This window comes from Phalacrocorax aristotelis, chromosome 5 (genome assembly GCF_949628215.1).
Source record: "Phalacrocorax aristotelis chromosome 5, bGulAri2.1, whole genome shotgun sequence".
In the NCBI taxonomy this organism is placed as follows: domain Eukaryota; kingdom Metazoa; phylum Chordata; class Aves; order Suliformes; family Phalacrocoracidae; genus Phalacrocorax; species Phalacrocorax aristotelis.
The window spans coordinates 63,442,046-63,456,738 of record NC_134280.1 but is presented as its reverse complement, the minus strand read 5'-3'; the positions used below and the strand labels follow the sequence as shown (position 1 = coordinate 63,456,738).

Genomic DNA, 14,693 nt, shown 5'->3' with positions numbered 1-14,693 from the left:
AACTATTGAAAGTTAGAAGGTACCTGTCCACCTTGCATAGCCTCCTCTTAGTAATGTTTTAGAGGATAGTATGTTAAGAAAAGGCTGTTAGGACACTGGAGAGGAACAACAGAAACATGCACGGAATTGCACATGGCAGTCAGTGAGTAATCCAAGCTCCTGTGTTTTATCCTCATAGGAAGACTGAAGTATTCCAAATTAAGAATTCAGGAGGCATGGTGGTGCTGGGCTGACAATTGGACTTGATGATCTTAAAGGTCTTCTCCAACCTCAATGATTCTATGATTTTATGAATTTGTATCAAGTTTCAATCTTCTATAGCAAACATATAGAAAATAAAATGTTTCAAGCTTTAAATACCAGTGGGTTCCAAGACATGGCACGTGAGGCAAGAGGAGACGTACTTTCTCTGCATGCTATTGTCTGCAAACTGGGTTTATTTTTCCTTTTCCCCTCCCCCTCTCAGATAAAAGCTAAAGGTAGGTCCCAATCGTAAACTGAAATACTCACCTGGCAGCAGATGTTCAGATATTCTAGGCAATCTTAATGCAGCACTTTCTCCTGTGACAAACCAGAGATCTGACTTCTGGGAAACATAAATATGAAGAAGCCTGCATCCTTCTCTTGTTTTCTGCTTAAATACACTTCTACTCTGTCATCACTGATGGGGTTAATTTTATCCAATGACTTTTGATGATACGAAATGGTGGACTTGGTGTTTTTTATGTGCCTGCATCCTAGAAAAAATTGGCTATATCAGCTCACTAAATAACAAAACTCATGAAATTGCTTATTTTAGTCATCATTTGAACTTGTAGTAATTATGCCTGTAATAGTAAAATGAGGTTTTAATGCTGATTAATGAAACTGCTAAGCTGTCAAGACTGCTAGTCACACTTATGGGTCTCTGGAGACTGTCCCCTAAAGTAGTTGCCATCGTATGTGTAATATGGCTTTTTTTGTAGGACCAGATGTGAAGCATATGGTGACCTATTACAGTAGGGATGAGCTGTAAGTCCTGGCAGAATTATATTGGACAAACCACCCAAATGGAAAGATAACGTCCAGTGATTATTATAGGATCATAGCAGCTTTCTAGAGTGTAAGATACAATGATGGGCTTGGGAAACTGCCTAGCTCAGTTAATCATTCCTGCTTGATAGAGTAATACCGATATTCTTTTATGCTTATTTATATCCTGGAAGAATACCATTCTGCTGTGCATGCCAACATACTATAAAACATATTGCTACCGCCTACCACTTGTTCTCGCTCCTGCCCATTTCAGGTAGCTGTTCCCATTGCTTTGGGGAAGTCCTGTGGGGTGGCGGGTGCAGGCAAGGGGAACCCGTGGTGGCTCCCCAGCGCTCAGCCTGACGGCTGGCAGGAGCAGACCGCAGGGGTACTGCTGCAGAGGAGGAAACGTGCTGTACGACTGAAAGGATACTGTACCTTCTAGACCACAAAGAAGTCAGCAGGAAAATAAGAATGAATTTTGAAATGAAACCCGCTGCTCTTTTATGCAGAGACACAACTGTAGCATAATCAGGCACAGTTTACTTGCTTATGGCCAGTTAGTTGCTGGGGAAGGGTCCTCGCTTGCAGGAAACTGGTGAGTGGCTGTGCTGAGCTCTGGGGGGCTGTCATGAGAGCGCTCATGTCCCCTGGCAGGAGGAATGAGGGCAAGAATCCTTTCTGAATAACCATATTTCCCCATACCCATTAACCTGATCATTATCCAATACTGTACTCAGTCTTCAGTATGTTGGCAGGTACTATCCAGAGCAGAATATAATGGACTGCTTTTCAGTTTTGCTACTGCCACTTTGTAATACTCTTTGGTATGATTCTGTCATTTTATGAACAGTTTAACCTATTTACTCATGTGTAAATGGACAATGGTTAAAGATTAGAGAGGCTTCATTTGCTATGAAGAGCTACTATCTTGTCTCAAAGGAAAAAGAACCAGTTGACCTAGATGGCAGGTCATATACTTCTTACTGCAGATGTATCGAATTATCATCACAGCGTTGGCCTATGTGTATAGTAAGAAATGGGCAATAGCACAGCTACATGCTGATTTTTAGAGGCCAGAAAAGTATGCAGAGCTACTTCAGTAACTAAATATACAAATTAATTTGCAGGATGATTCATAGGCACGTGCATTGTGCTTCATAATAATTTCTAAAATCAGTGTTACATTTGCTGCTGGTCAGACTTACTTGGGACAAAACGTTCTTGTTTGAATGTATATTTGGAGGAGGGAGCAAATTTTGTGTTATCTCCTTCTAAACATATTTCCAGTATTTCTTGCTTTGCCGTATTCTTGGGCTTTAAGACTGTTCCATCAGATAGAACTGCTCATCTTATAACCCATCAGGTCTTGTTGTTTTGTCAGTAATTTCATAATCCTGCATCCTGAACCCACACAAGTTGTATCACCAATTTCATAAAATCAGATCCATAGAAACGCTGGAACTACCTACCGCAATTCTGCAATCACACAAGGCTGATTTATTGCAGTAAAAGTCCTCTTCAAATTGTCTGGCAACAGAAAGTGGGGTATTTTCATTATATGGCCAAGATTTCTGTGACAAATAATGCTACCACAGCTTAACTGGCATTTATACAAATATTCGGGCCTGTAAATGATACTAGTGAAAGCCACAGCTACAGCTGGGTTTGTCTGCATACGGTTACTACACTCCAGATAGAGAATTTGTTCCTTGGAAAAGTCTGTTTTCATAGTAATGTAGTTACAAAGCAGTCTCTCAAGTGCCACTGTGTCGGGAAAGCACATCACAGACAGAAGGTAATGACTGCTGACACCAGACCAGCTTTCCTCTTGTTCCATATAAAAGCCAGCAAACTCTAAATCACCAGCGCAACCATGCTGCTTACCTGCCCACATTGTTCGAGCATGTCTTTACAGCAGGGAGCTAAATCTATCAAAACACAGTTTAAGAAAAAAATTTACTGCACAGCACATAGAGGTCCGAGTGGCTGGTCTGAAAAAAATTAAACTGGGATTAAGATTTCAACACAGCCACTTCCTGCCCAAGGAATCGTGCCATGTGAACTACTTCACAAAAAAAAAAAAAAAAAAAAAAAAGCCCACCACAAAAACCCAAACAAAACACCATACCAAAAAAACAAGAAACAAAAACCCCCGAAACCAACACCCCATGACCCCAAAACAAACCGGAAAAAATCTGAGGTGGGATGGTCTTAAAATTGTTCCTTCCTGGGCACTTTGGCACACACCCATGTAAGCTTTACCAGAAGGAGGAAGATTTCCGTAAACAAGTCACAAAATAGTGTTTGTCTAACATTTGCAGTAGTTATAGCCTACGTACTTAGGCCTGCAAATCCAGTATGTCTTTAGAGTACCCTTTCTGGTATCTATTGGTTATCATTGGGTCAAGTGATAGGTGTGATGTGAAATGCTTTGTGGGTTTTTAAATTATTTTGTTTCTCCGAGTTAGGGTTAGGAAGCTGGCTCATTCTCATTCTAAGATCTTTCTAAACAAGTAGCTGTGGGGAACTGAACAGCAGCAAGCTGTCAGATCAGGAAATAAGTATCAATCCTTAGTTTGGCCACAGGTCACTGGTGTGACTGTGGCTGATTAGCTTAATTTTTGTCTCATGGCTGCTCCAACAGTAAAAATAGCATAGTTCCTGGGTTTTAGCTTTTCCTGATTCTTGCTTGACTTGGGCTTCACAGTAAAGGGACTCTATTACCATGTTAGACACGTAACAGCAAGTCAGGAAGGTCTTAGCCTTGCCTGGAGTGCCACTGTCATGCAAGTGAGAGCCGCAGCTTTTCTGAGCGGTATTTTCATCGCCGATGGTTTGCTGTGGGGCATTATATTAAGAACAGTAAATTCTATCTGCAACTATCCACTGTGCTTAAGTCTAACTGGTAACTGTAGTAGCTCCAAAGTAATCTTGGAGAAACAGGTAAGATTTTTTGCATACGACGTGTCACAAAACTGGATTTTATTTTTTTAATGTACTTCTAGGTAACATAAGGTGATGGACTTAAATGCCACCAAAGTGATGGTGTGTCCAATAGGATTTTTCAAATGTTCCTGGCAATGTAAAGATACCTGAAAATCTTTCTCAGTGTGACAATAGAAACCCAAATCCAAGATAAAAATAAACCACTTGACTTTCATTTTAAGCCAATACAGCTATTGAATTTCAGTTTTATGTATAGTAAAATTGGTTATGAATAATAAGCCTATGTATTTTGTAGTTTTAAGTCTATGGTAAATTCAATAGCACTTGGTACAAGAAGTTGTTCTGTTGATTAGGAGACCTTGATCAATACAATTTAGCTCCTCTTAGGAACTGCCATTCTCCCAGCCTGAGTTGGGCTTAAGCCAGATGCCTTGTAGTGTCAATACAATGCTCAAATACGTTGCCTCCAAAATTCTCTAGATACCTCATAACACAAAGCCAATAACAATGTGGTGTTACTGATAGGGCTGTAGTCTGTATCTTACAGTAATGTAAAGATTTTGTACCTGATTCAGACCTTTTAAAGAATCTATGATAGTTACCATCTTCAGAGTTTGGACTAAGCTAATTCATCACTTTTCTGCCTGCTGAAGAAAAAACATAAGTGCAACATAAGATGCACTGTAACACTTTCTGATGATTGATAAAGGTTTTGCTGTTCGTCTAATAGAGATTGCTTGTTCTGTTACCAAGAGCTTGGTTTTACCTGTTCATCCTCCTTCTATTCTAGCTTAATTAAAAATGCAGGAATTGGCTTTGATTTTTGTTTTCTGTCTAGCTGGAAGTCTCCCCTGTCACAAGCCAGTGTTCCAGGATCCTGGGATGATTTTCATAGCAGCAGCTTTGTTCTTGGGGCAACAAAGGAATTGGTTTCTCCACCTATTGGCAAAGGCAAGTGTACAAAAAGGAAAACTGTAATTAAAGAGCTAGAACACTGCTCAGGAGATGCAGATTCGGTTCTTAGGATTGTGAGATCTCCTGAGAGATCTTGGACAAATTGGTCACTTTTCTATCCGTTAACTCAAGAGACTCCTTTTCTCCTACCTTTTCAGCACCCTCTCCCTCAGCCTGGGAGATTCCTTCTTATGTGCATGATGAGCTCCCAAACCACCAGATCCACGTTGACTTTGGACAATACTACCTACACCGACAGTTAACAAAAAAAAGTTACACTCTTCCTCCAATTGCAGTGACGCTCAGCAGCCAGAAAAGAAAAAATATTTAGCTGAAACCCTTACATGGCAGTGATAGTTGAAAATGCTTTTACTCAGTATGCAAAACACCTTAAATTTTTTGTGCTGTTCCTTTTCTAACAGTCCATCACTGAAAGCCCTTGGCAACAGGCTCACACGTTTGAGACACATTAATCGTAACGGTAGTACAAAAATACATATAAATGGATTTGAGGAAGACTTGTCTTTTATGACTTTAAGTCTATACTTTCAAGTCTATGTTTGAATATTTTGTAGTTTATCTAAACTCCTAGGACTCTTGCAGTCCTAACTCCTCAGTTCATAAAGCTCACAAGCACTATTGTACCACTGAGCCATGTACTTAGATAGATACTACCCACCTTTTGAGGCAGAGATGGATGTAGGCCACTCATTCAGCTATTCTAAATTGAGATACACATTTTTCTCAGACCCTCTTCCATTAATGTAAACCTTAGGTACAATACAAGTGACTAAATTGTGTGATAAGAATTGCAGGGAGATGCTGCCTAGAAGAAATGAAGGAATCCTCTGATTCTATTCTATAATCATCAAAAAGCAAATTGAGCCTGAGGAAAACTTCCTCAGAAAAATTCAGAGGCAAAACAAAATGAGATGTATCCTTATAGCCACATCCTAATTGAATCATTACAACACTGGCTGGCTCAGGCCAGAGATGGAGGTACAGAAAGTGGTAACTAGATGGGGAGAAAAATAAAACAATGTGGATGACTGAAAACCAACTTAATGCGCCAAACGCACTCAAGAGTTCTCTTGCATTTTCTCTTGATTAGGCTGACAGGAACTGAAGACTAGATGTTAAAACCCGACTTTGGTCTTCCACGTTGCACTTAGGCTGTGCTCTTTTATTACGGTCCCTTTCTTTGTGCTTCTTCTGTAGGTCAGACGGTGCTTTCACGGCTGGGACTTCCTGCAAAAGTGCACAGGGTGTCCTGCAAGGGCTGACAGCTGACACAGTTGTCCAAGCCTGATCATAACATTATTCTGAGTAGCACGTGAATGTAAATTAGCAATGACAATGGGGCATGAAAGTCTGGTTACTGCAAATGAGGAGTCTGCAAGGAAGTTAGGATCTATATCTCAAAATAGAGGAAAGACAAAGTACACTGCTTTGTGCTGCAGGCTTTGTTCCATGCAGCTTTTACAATGCATTTCTCTTTCCAATAAGAAGTTATCACGTTGGGCAGGGAAAATCAGGATCCCTGCCTGTCTATAACTGTTAGAAAATATCAAGTTAAAAAAAAAAAAGGTGGGGAGGAACAGAGGAGAAGGGGTGAAAAGAAAATTCCAGAAATGTAATTCAATCAGGTGTGGTCAAAAGCAAGGTCTGAAAGAAAGCCCTTGGGTCAATTTAACACAGCATGGAAGGCCTACAGAGTTTGGAAGTCTCTCTGCGACTTAAATTACAGATGGTTTCCAGGAGTTTCCTTAATAAAATTTGTCTAGGGAGAAAATATTGGTGTCAGTGAGGGGAAAAATCTGATTCACGGAAAATGGAAAAGAGAAAGGCAGCTTCAACCACGAGTTAGCCATCAATCTGTTTCTTAGACAGAGTCTTGGCAAAACCCATTCTCCTGGTAGAACTTGCCTGGAGTAGACCAGATTGATTTGACAGTCTCTTAGCCTAATAAATGCTTGACCTCAAGGTCTGCTGAATTCACTAAATTCACTATGCAGAGAGAATTGGGAACCAATCACCTCTGGGGAACATCAGGGGAGCAGCCCTCCCCTGATAAAGGCCTTGACTGCTTTCAGCCTTATCGAGATGACTAGATGAAAGCTGCTCTCAGAAGAAGAAAGGTTAATCGACTACGCTGCTGTTAATCAATCACTTGGAAAGATTCAGCACTTACAATAGGTAGGTCCCTCTTCCTGCCAAGAGGTTCTTGCATGTTAACCAGGGACCACCTCCTCCAGTCTGAAGGATGAGTAATAGACAGAAACACAATCCAGAGAGATGCCAGGTGTCTGATCCAAAGCCAGCCGAAGTCAATAGAAAGACTCCTGGTGAGTTCAATGGGCTTGGATCAGACTCCAGAGAAAGACTAATTATCCAAGGTTGATTCTGCATACAGATATCGAGCTACTTTTAGTAGTGAAGGATCCTTGAAGAGAAGCAGATTCATCACACTTTTGCCTCGCTGTGAAATCAAACTTCTTCAAATCGTACTGTGTCCCATTTACCCTGATTGTCAGAGGTGGCTGACATCCAGCAAAGGAAAATTACCTGCCTGTGATAGCAGACAGACACATATGCATTTCAAAATTTCTAAAGAGTACATAAAGAAAAAAGTGCCAAACTGCTAATGTTTTCCTGGCCTTTTTGTAATTGCCACTAGCCAAAATGATAGCTTTCTCAGAAGAGAAAAAGCTACATCAGTTTCTGAAAGGATGAAGGAAAATTGAGGGAATAAAATTAAAAAGAGATAAATTAAAAGACCCTGCCATGGAAAAGAACAAGCTCAGTGCTAAATAACCAGCAGCATGCAAGGTGAAGCTGACAGAGCCAGGGAGAAAAAGACAAACCATACAAGAGAAAAACGCATGCTCAGAAAGTACCCCTGAAGATTAGGTATTTCTCTAAATTAACAGCTGTATTCACCACCAACATCAGCTGTTGACAAACCAGCGACTGTGCTTGATGCTTGTCTAAATGGAAGTAGAGAGTCTTTGCCTGTTGTTACAAATCCAGGCCCTCCGCCCCAGCGCAGAACCCCTTGATAACACAGCTGCTGCACCTCACAGCCAAAAAGCTGCATGGTGAACAGTTGAAACCAAAAGATACACACCTTTAGGACACCTACAGCTACATGAACTGGTTTATAGTTTATTGCAGAGTCTGGTACAGACTTTTGCTTCTTCAAGGCCTCCCTTCTAGTATGTTCTCACTACCGGTCTTACCCAAGGCAGACTCCTGGTTGAACTTATGCCAGCCTTTACTAACCTGGCTCTCTCTGTCTGCTGCCAGAAGGCTTTGGGCTGCTCAAATCCTGGAACAAAGCTGCTGGCTTAGAGTTTCTGCTTTAGGAACAACCTGGGTTTCAGTAGAGGCAGATACCTGAAGTGAAGAATGACAGACTGGTGCCATGGACTGTACCTGTCCTAGCTCGTGGAGAGGCGCCAGATCCTTCAGAAGGCTGGAGAGCAATCCATATGCAGTGGCTATTCTCTGCTCGCCTGGAAGTTCATGGGCCTACAAAGCACCCCGGGCAACGGATAATTCCTCCTTATGCAGTGACAATAAGCAACAGATCAATGAAAGAGAATGATCGAAGGAACGCTATACCCATGATTTCTATGTGCTCCAAGAGAACGCTTTATATGAGGAAGGACAGCCATCTTACATGTAGCCATGTTCTTTGTCCCTAAACAGCTGTGGTTGCCAAAACCAATTCCCTAGTCTTCCCATTCCTGGCTGAAAAAAACCCCGGAAGACAGATCCTTCTACATCCAAAAGGAAGGACTGATACTTGGTGACCACTTTCCCTTTGGCTCAATTGATAAAATAAACAGCACTGCAAGCAAAGCAGGGCAGATATTAAAAGAGTGAAGGTCTATATCATAAGGAAACCTGACAAATTCCATATACAAAACAAGAACAAGATTTAAGAGGTACAGCAGCTTCCTTCCCAGAAAAGACTCTTGTATAGCAGCCTTATAAATCTGAAAATTCCAGCCTAACTCCATAGTTACCTGTAACGCGCATTGCATCAAAATACACAAGCAGCAGCCATCTAGGTAGCACTCTGCTGTAGGAGCCTAGAATTTGTTGTCTATAACCTTTGTATCAAAATAATGTCAACAGTTAACAACCTGCTAAGATAAATGGGAATACTCTGTGGCTCTCCAAGTCTTGTTTCATGTTACTGCAGATTAATGAAAACAGTGCATTACTTCTCATGTTTGAAACTGGATTTTCACAGCCATAACTTCTATTTTCAAACAAGATTCTGTCACTGTGTACTTAACTGTATTGCAGCAATACCAGCAGGTCCTGTTGTGTTTGCCATTCTATCGGCAAACACTGAACCTCACTCCCCTACAATTCTCTTGCCAGTGGTGGATCCTGCTGTAGCCACGAAACTGAGAAGAGATCCAGATAAGAAGTGATGTATTTCACCCATGACTATTCATTTCTTAACCCATAGTGGATGAGCATAAGGCACCTGCAGCTCAGTACTAATGACCAAGTGAGGAAGTACAAAGGTTACTGCCTAATCAATTTTTCCTCATGCTGTCTGGAATAGCATCCTACAAGCCTTAACTGCGCAAACTTGGTTGCACTGAATTGTAACAGCTGAAGACAAAATCTCTTCTGTCTAAAAGGAATGGAAAGATGGATGGCAGAGAAACGGAAGAAGTCTGAGTGCTTTATCGACCCAACTGACATGCTATGAATAGTAAGCAATAAAAATTTATTGAGAAGTAGAAAAGTTCTTACTTACCCTTACCACTGCCCCCCCAAATGCCACCGAAAAATGCAAAATTCCCTTAAACCACATATTTAAAAATCTTGCAATTTTATTTGCATATAAAGGCCGCTAGATATAATATCACAATAAATTTAAAGAAACAACTGCTTTTCTAAATTCCATTAACAATGTAACATAAAACAGAACAAAGCTCAATAGCATTTACAGTGGTAGAACAGAAATACCTATCTGCAACAATATTTTGTGCTAGCGAGATTGCATTTACACACAGTGCAAAATAAGAAAAAGGGAATAAAAAGACAAGAAGAATATTTAAATATAAAGGACAACTAAGCCTTATTTTAGTTAGGCTTGATTGTATCCATTTGACTCTATACATGCCTGAACTACGACAAAGATTTAACTCGGGCTCTTGAAGGCCTTGAGCACTTGGAAAATGTGTCACATCCTTCATAATTTAGATGTGCTGTACAGCATAATTTTGCAGATGCTATACTGGCAATATTAAATCCTAGCTTAGTTATAATGCACAAAAAATACATATATATATAAATTCATATTTAAAAGGAGTCCGCATTTACATTTTTTTTTTTACTGCATGAAATACCTGCTCTTTGCAGCTTTCACCCCCCAGTCTTTTAAAGCTAAAATAATTTAAAAACACACAATAAAAGGTAGATATCACATACAGGCTGTGGCTATCTATATCAGTCTTTAACGTATAAAGCAGGTAGAGACAAACAACCAAGAAGTCAGTTTTCCCCTTGCTGCACTCTACTGTTAATAGAAACAAGTTTCAGTACATGCACACAGATCAAGAGGTAAATGGACCCCAAAATATTGTTTGTGCTACTAAAAAAATTTTGATACAAATGGAGATGAAAAGCTAACACTTAGACCTACGGAAAAAGAAGACACTTAAAAAACCCCGATAATAACATAAGTTGTGCAAATTTGGGTGTTTTTAAATGCTGCCTATTTTTTAGCTTATAATATAATATTAAAATAAGGTCTCTCACTTATTAAAAGAAAGCTTGGCTGTCCTTTTGAGAACACTATAACAATTTACAATGGCAAATTTATTGAAAAACAAAATTCATTTTACAAATTCACAATGCTTTATTTAAAATGAATGCTGCATTTCCAAAAAGCACAACCTCTAACTTTTCTTCTCATTTCTTTTGTACCAGCAATTTACAAAAAAAACCCAAAAAAACCCAAAACCCACCCCAAAACAAAAGCCCCATTGTTCCCCCAAATTCTCCCCGCCCCCCATTTTGAAACAAACATGTAACAGAATGTAAGTTTTATAATTAGAAAATGGCAGTTTATAGACCTTCCCCAGTTCCAAATGTGCAGTAGTGCTTCATGATCCTTGAGGGGTTGGAAGGTCAAATATAATTGGAGGGTTGGTTGGTTGAAAGCTGACTGTACATGTTGAAGCATTGATGTACGTTGTGTAACCGTCTGTCATAATGCCGTAACCTGTAGGGAGAATGTGTCACGCTTACTGTAATATAAACAAACGATACTGCCTGTGGGCAGCTGCACTGAAAACTTGTTGTGGGATCAATGCTTTGGAATAAAATTGAATTAATCCCTTCAAAATGATACAAGCTCCTGAAAGCTGCCACAAAGGCTTGATTGAAAAAAAAATACAACATATGTATTTGAAATAAGAACTGAGACTTTTGTTTTATGCACAAACTTTTCCCCCCCTTGGAAAAATCTTTGTTGCAATTGGATACAGCAGAAACAGAGACAAAACCACGCGTGTAGTTTTGCTAATTACTTAATTAGTGAGCTGTGGTTTGCATGCCTGTAACGTCTGTCATAAGAAAATGACCAATCAGGAGCAAAAGATTCAGAAGTCACTTTGGTTTCACCTACAAAAGCCTCTCTTGGCAATGAACCGAAGCCGGTAGCTTTTCCCCATGCTAGCACTTATCCAGTTCCTCATCACAGGACTGCCAAGCTGGTGCTCATGCTGGCTCGTGAAACCTCAGAAATTCATTAGCAGGGTAAAAATAAACATACATACATATCTACTTTTATATATATGTTTGTATGTATGTATGTTATCTACCAGTGAAAATCATGACTAAGGAAAGGAATCTCCTGCTATAAACACAACAGAGCACTGGAGGTCAATGGATGACCCCTTGCTTAAGCAGAAAATTAAGGTGAAGGTTAAAGAGATGACTGCTTTTCATTACGAAGGGATCTTGATAACTTGTTCCCAAATAAAAAAAGCAAGAAGTAGCGAATATTAATCACAGGTTTTTCAGCATGCCAAGGACTTGACTCCTCAGTAACACTGTGGCATCAGTTTCAGGATGCTGAAGACTCTTCTCAGCCTTCTAAACGTCTGGCCAGCAATGCTCTTCCTCAGAGGGTGTCTGAGGAACCAGCAGCAATGCCGTTTCTCTGCTGGCCTCTACCTTCTCTCCCCACTTGCTGCACATCAGACATAACTCTGTACTTCTGGGCAAGTGGAGGAAACTATAGCGACCCATGAATTGAGTCATACCTGAGCCTTCATTCAACAAATGTGATGTGAGAAAATTAATGACAACAGAAGTACAGAAACACTGAGGAGGCAGAAGCTCTCCTCTTATGGACATTCTCTGAAGGATAAGAGGATAGGGGCGCTCCAGTGCCACCAGTGCAAAAGGCGAGAGAGCTTTGCCATTGTTTTCAGCTGACATTAACAAAAAGCTAACAAAGGAGCTAGAAAAAAATCTAGGAAGAATTTGGCACCAGATGTACTTTAAAAAAAAAAAAATAAATCAGAGTTTCATGGAGGAAGAGAACTTCCCATCACTAACCCACAGGGGAAAACTCTTTTTTCTTTTAAACCATTATAATACAGTACAGATCACCACTGTCTGAAAGCCAGGATAAATACAGCTACCCACAGTGTCTATCAGAAAGAATAATCACTTCAGAGTTGCTGCATTGTCCACCTGTATTACTTTATTTATTTAGACTGGCAATTTTGATTTAGATCATCTCATGGTGGAAAAAACCTTGTTTGTGGTTGTTCTTGCTTATCAACCAGGAAAAAATCCTGCATCACCAAAACATGTGTATAGCCTCCGTTGATTGAACGGAATGTGGTGCACATTCATCTCAGCTGGAGTTGAATGAGAATTAATTGCACTGTAAGGTAATACTCTTAACACTTGGCTATTTGTTTCTGTACAAGAAACAAGCTGTTCTGATGTCCTCAGCGTTAGCAGTAAACATGATTTTAACTTTTTTGTCAGTGTTCTTCTAAGAATGTATTTGAATGTTCACTTTTAATATCTGCTACCACCTTTCCGATCAGATTTAAAGTGGTTCCTTGGCGCTTTCTCATAATAATCTTGTACATTAAAATACCTTCCTCTCCCATTACTTAACACTATTACAACCAGGATTTTCAGCGTCCAATGTACCTAATAAAGGCCATAGACAGTTTACATGTTTTAGCTGGAAGTCTTGCTGCATTTGCTTATTCTTAATATGCAAGGATTAATATTTATACAAAATATACAATCTTTTCCTGGATGCATTAAAAGCCTGCTATTCATGCCGCTATACTTCGGGTCATGTCAATATTTCGATAATAAACTCTTTATTTACAGATACCAGGCATGAAACTCATGGCATGAAGTCACGAGGGCTTCAGAGAAACCAACACCGCTAGTTGAGAAAGCTGTCCTTTTTTATTTTTCTTTTATGAAGTCCTCCAAATCTTTAAGCCTATGGAGAACCTAATTAGAGTCAATGGAGAAACCTCCAGGGGAGACAATATAAAGCATTTAATGTGTAATTTTGAGTTCTAGGGTCACATAGTCTTATACACTCTCTCAGGCAGAAATCCTAGTGTTTGTCTCTCAGCCACATGAAAGCTACAAAATTGTATTAAATATTTAAGTATCTCCAAAATGGATTTAATCTCTCAGTCTCTTCCACTGCCACAAACTAAGCTTATTAGTTTCTGAAGCTTCACACTCTGCCTCATCTGGTACTGACAGTGGCGAAATCTCTCTTCTAAAATATGAGACTGTTGGAAGGTAACATACACTGTACAAACTGTATTGCAGGATGCTTTTAGAAATGTATACAAAGTGAATTCTGACCCAAGATACCCTCCCTTTCCGATTTTCCTTATACGCTGAGGGAGGTGAGCTGAGAGAGCAAGTCATCTTCGATTTTGTTTTTTCCCTAGCACCCTTCCTGGCCTCTATGCTTAGAATAATGAGGATAATTTTCATTTTGCCTTGCAAGTGTGGGGAATGTCATCTGTTTCTCTAACCAAGTTTGTCAAAATTTGAATTGCTCTCAAATAACCTGTATAGAACAACCTTTGCACAGTCAAAGATGTAGGTGGCTAAATGTAGCACACATTCTTGAAACAGTCTGTTTTAATTCCGGCATAAATCTACAGAGTGGTGTGCGTGCAATCGCTCCCCTCAATTCCCTACCTACTTGGGTCCAATACTCCATTATCCATCCTTTGCAATACACCACTGAAACACACTTGTTGGAAACCAGCCCGAGACTGAAGAGAGGAGTAGCACTGCTCCTTACCTTCATGAATCCCACCAAAGACATGGAGTTTGGGCCTTACTCGCCTCTGAACCGTGTTCAGCAGTTCCACACAACCCACTCTCTGCAGCTCCTTTGGAACCCAGTCTCGAAAACCTGAAGGCAAAAATGCAATCGATACTATTAATTTTCTCTATTCAGGTAAGGTTTCACGTCGTCTTTCAGGAAGTCATAATTCACAGAGGTTTATTACATTATCTGTAGTCGTAACCTCTCCATTAAAGCGCACAATGGCTTTTAAGAAATGTTTCACTGTCATTTTGTCTTCTGTAAGATTTCCTCCCTCCACCTGCATTAATATTTTTCTGGATGTGATTTGGTTTTTTAAACTATAGGTTTAAACTCATCTTCCACCTTGAAACCCTGGGACATTTATTCCCGGCACTGCTGCAGATTTTTCTTCCTTTGT

At 40.0% G+C, this 14,693-nt stretch overlaps 1 protein-coding gene across 1 annotated transcript in view; it reads right to left on the bottom strand.

The window, feature by feature from the left end:
* Positions 1-9,655: 9,655 nt before the first annotated feature.
* MPPED2 (metallophosphoesterase domain containing 2) overlaps positions 9,656-14,693 on the bottom strand; it is a 103,112-nt gene continuing 98,074 nt past the window's right edge. Inside the window, 2 exon segments of the mRNA XM_075094924.1 lie at positions 9,656-11,173; positions 14,267-14,380. Of these exon segments, the coding sequence (XP_074951025.1) occupies positions 11,055-11,173; positions 14,267-14,380 (233 nt within the window). The 3' untranslated portion in view covers positions 9,656-11,054.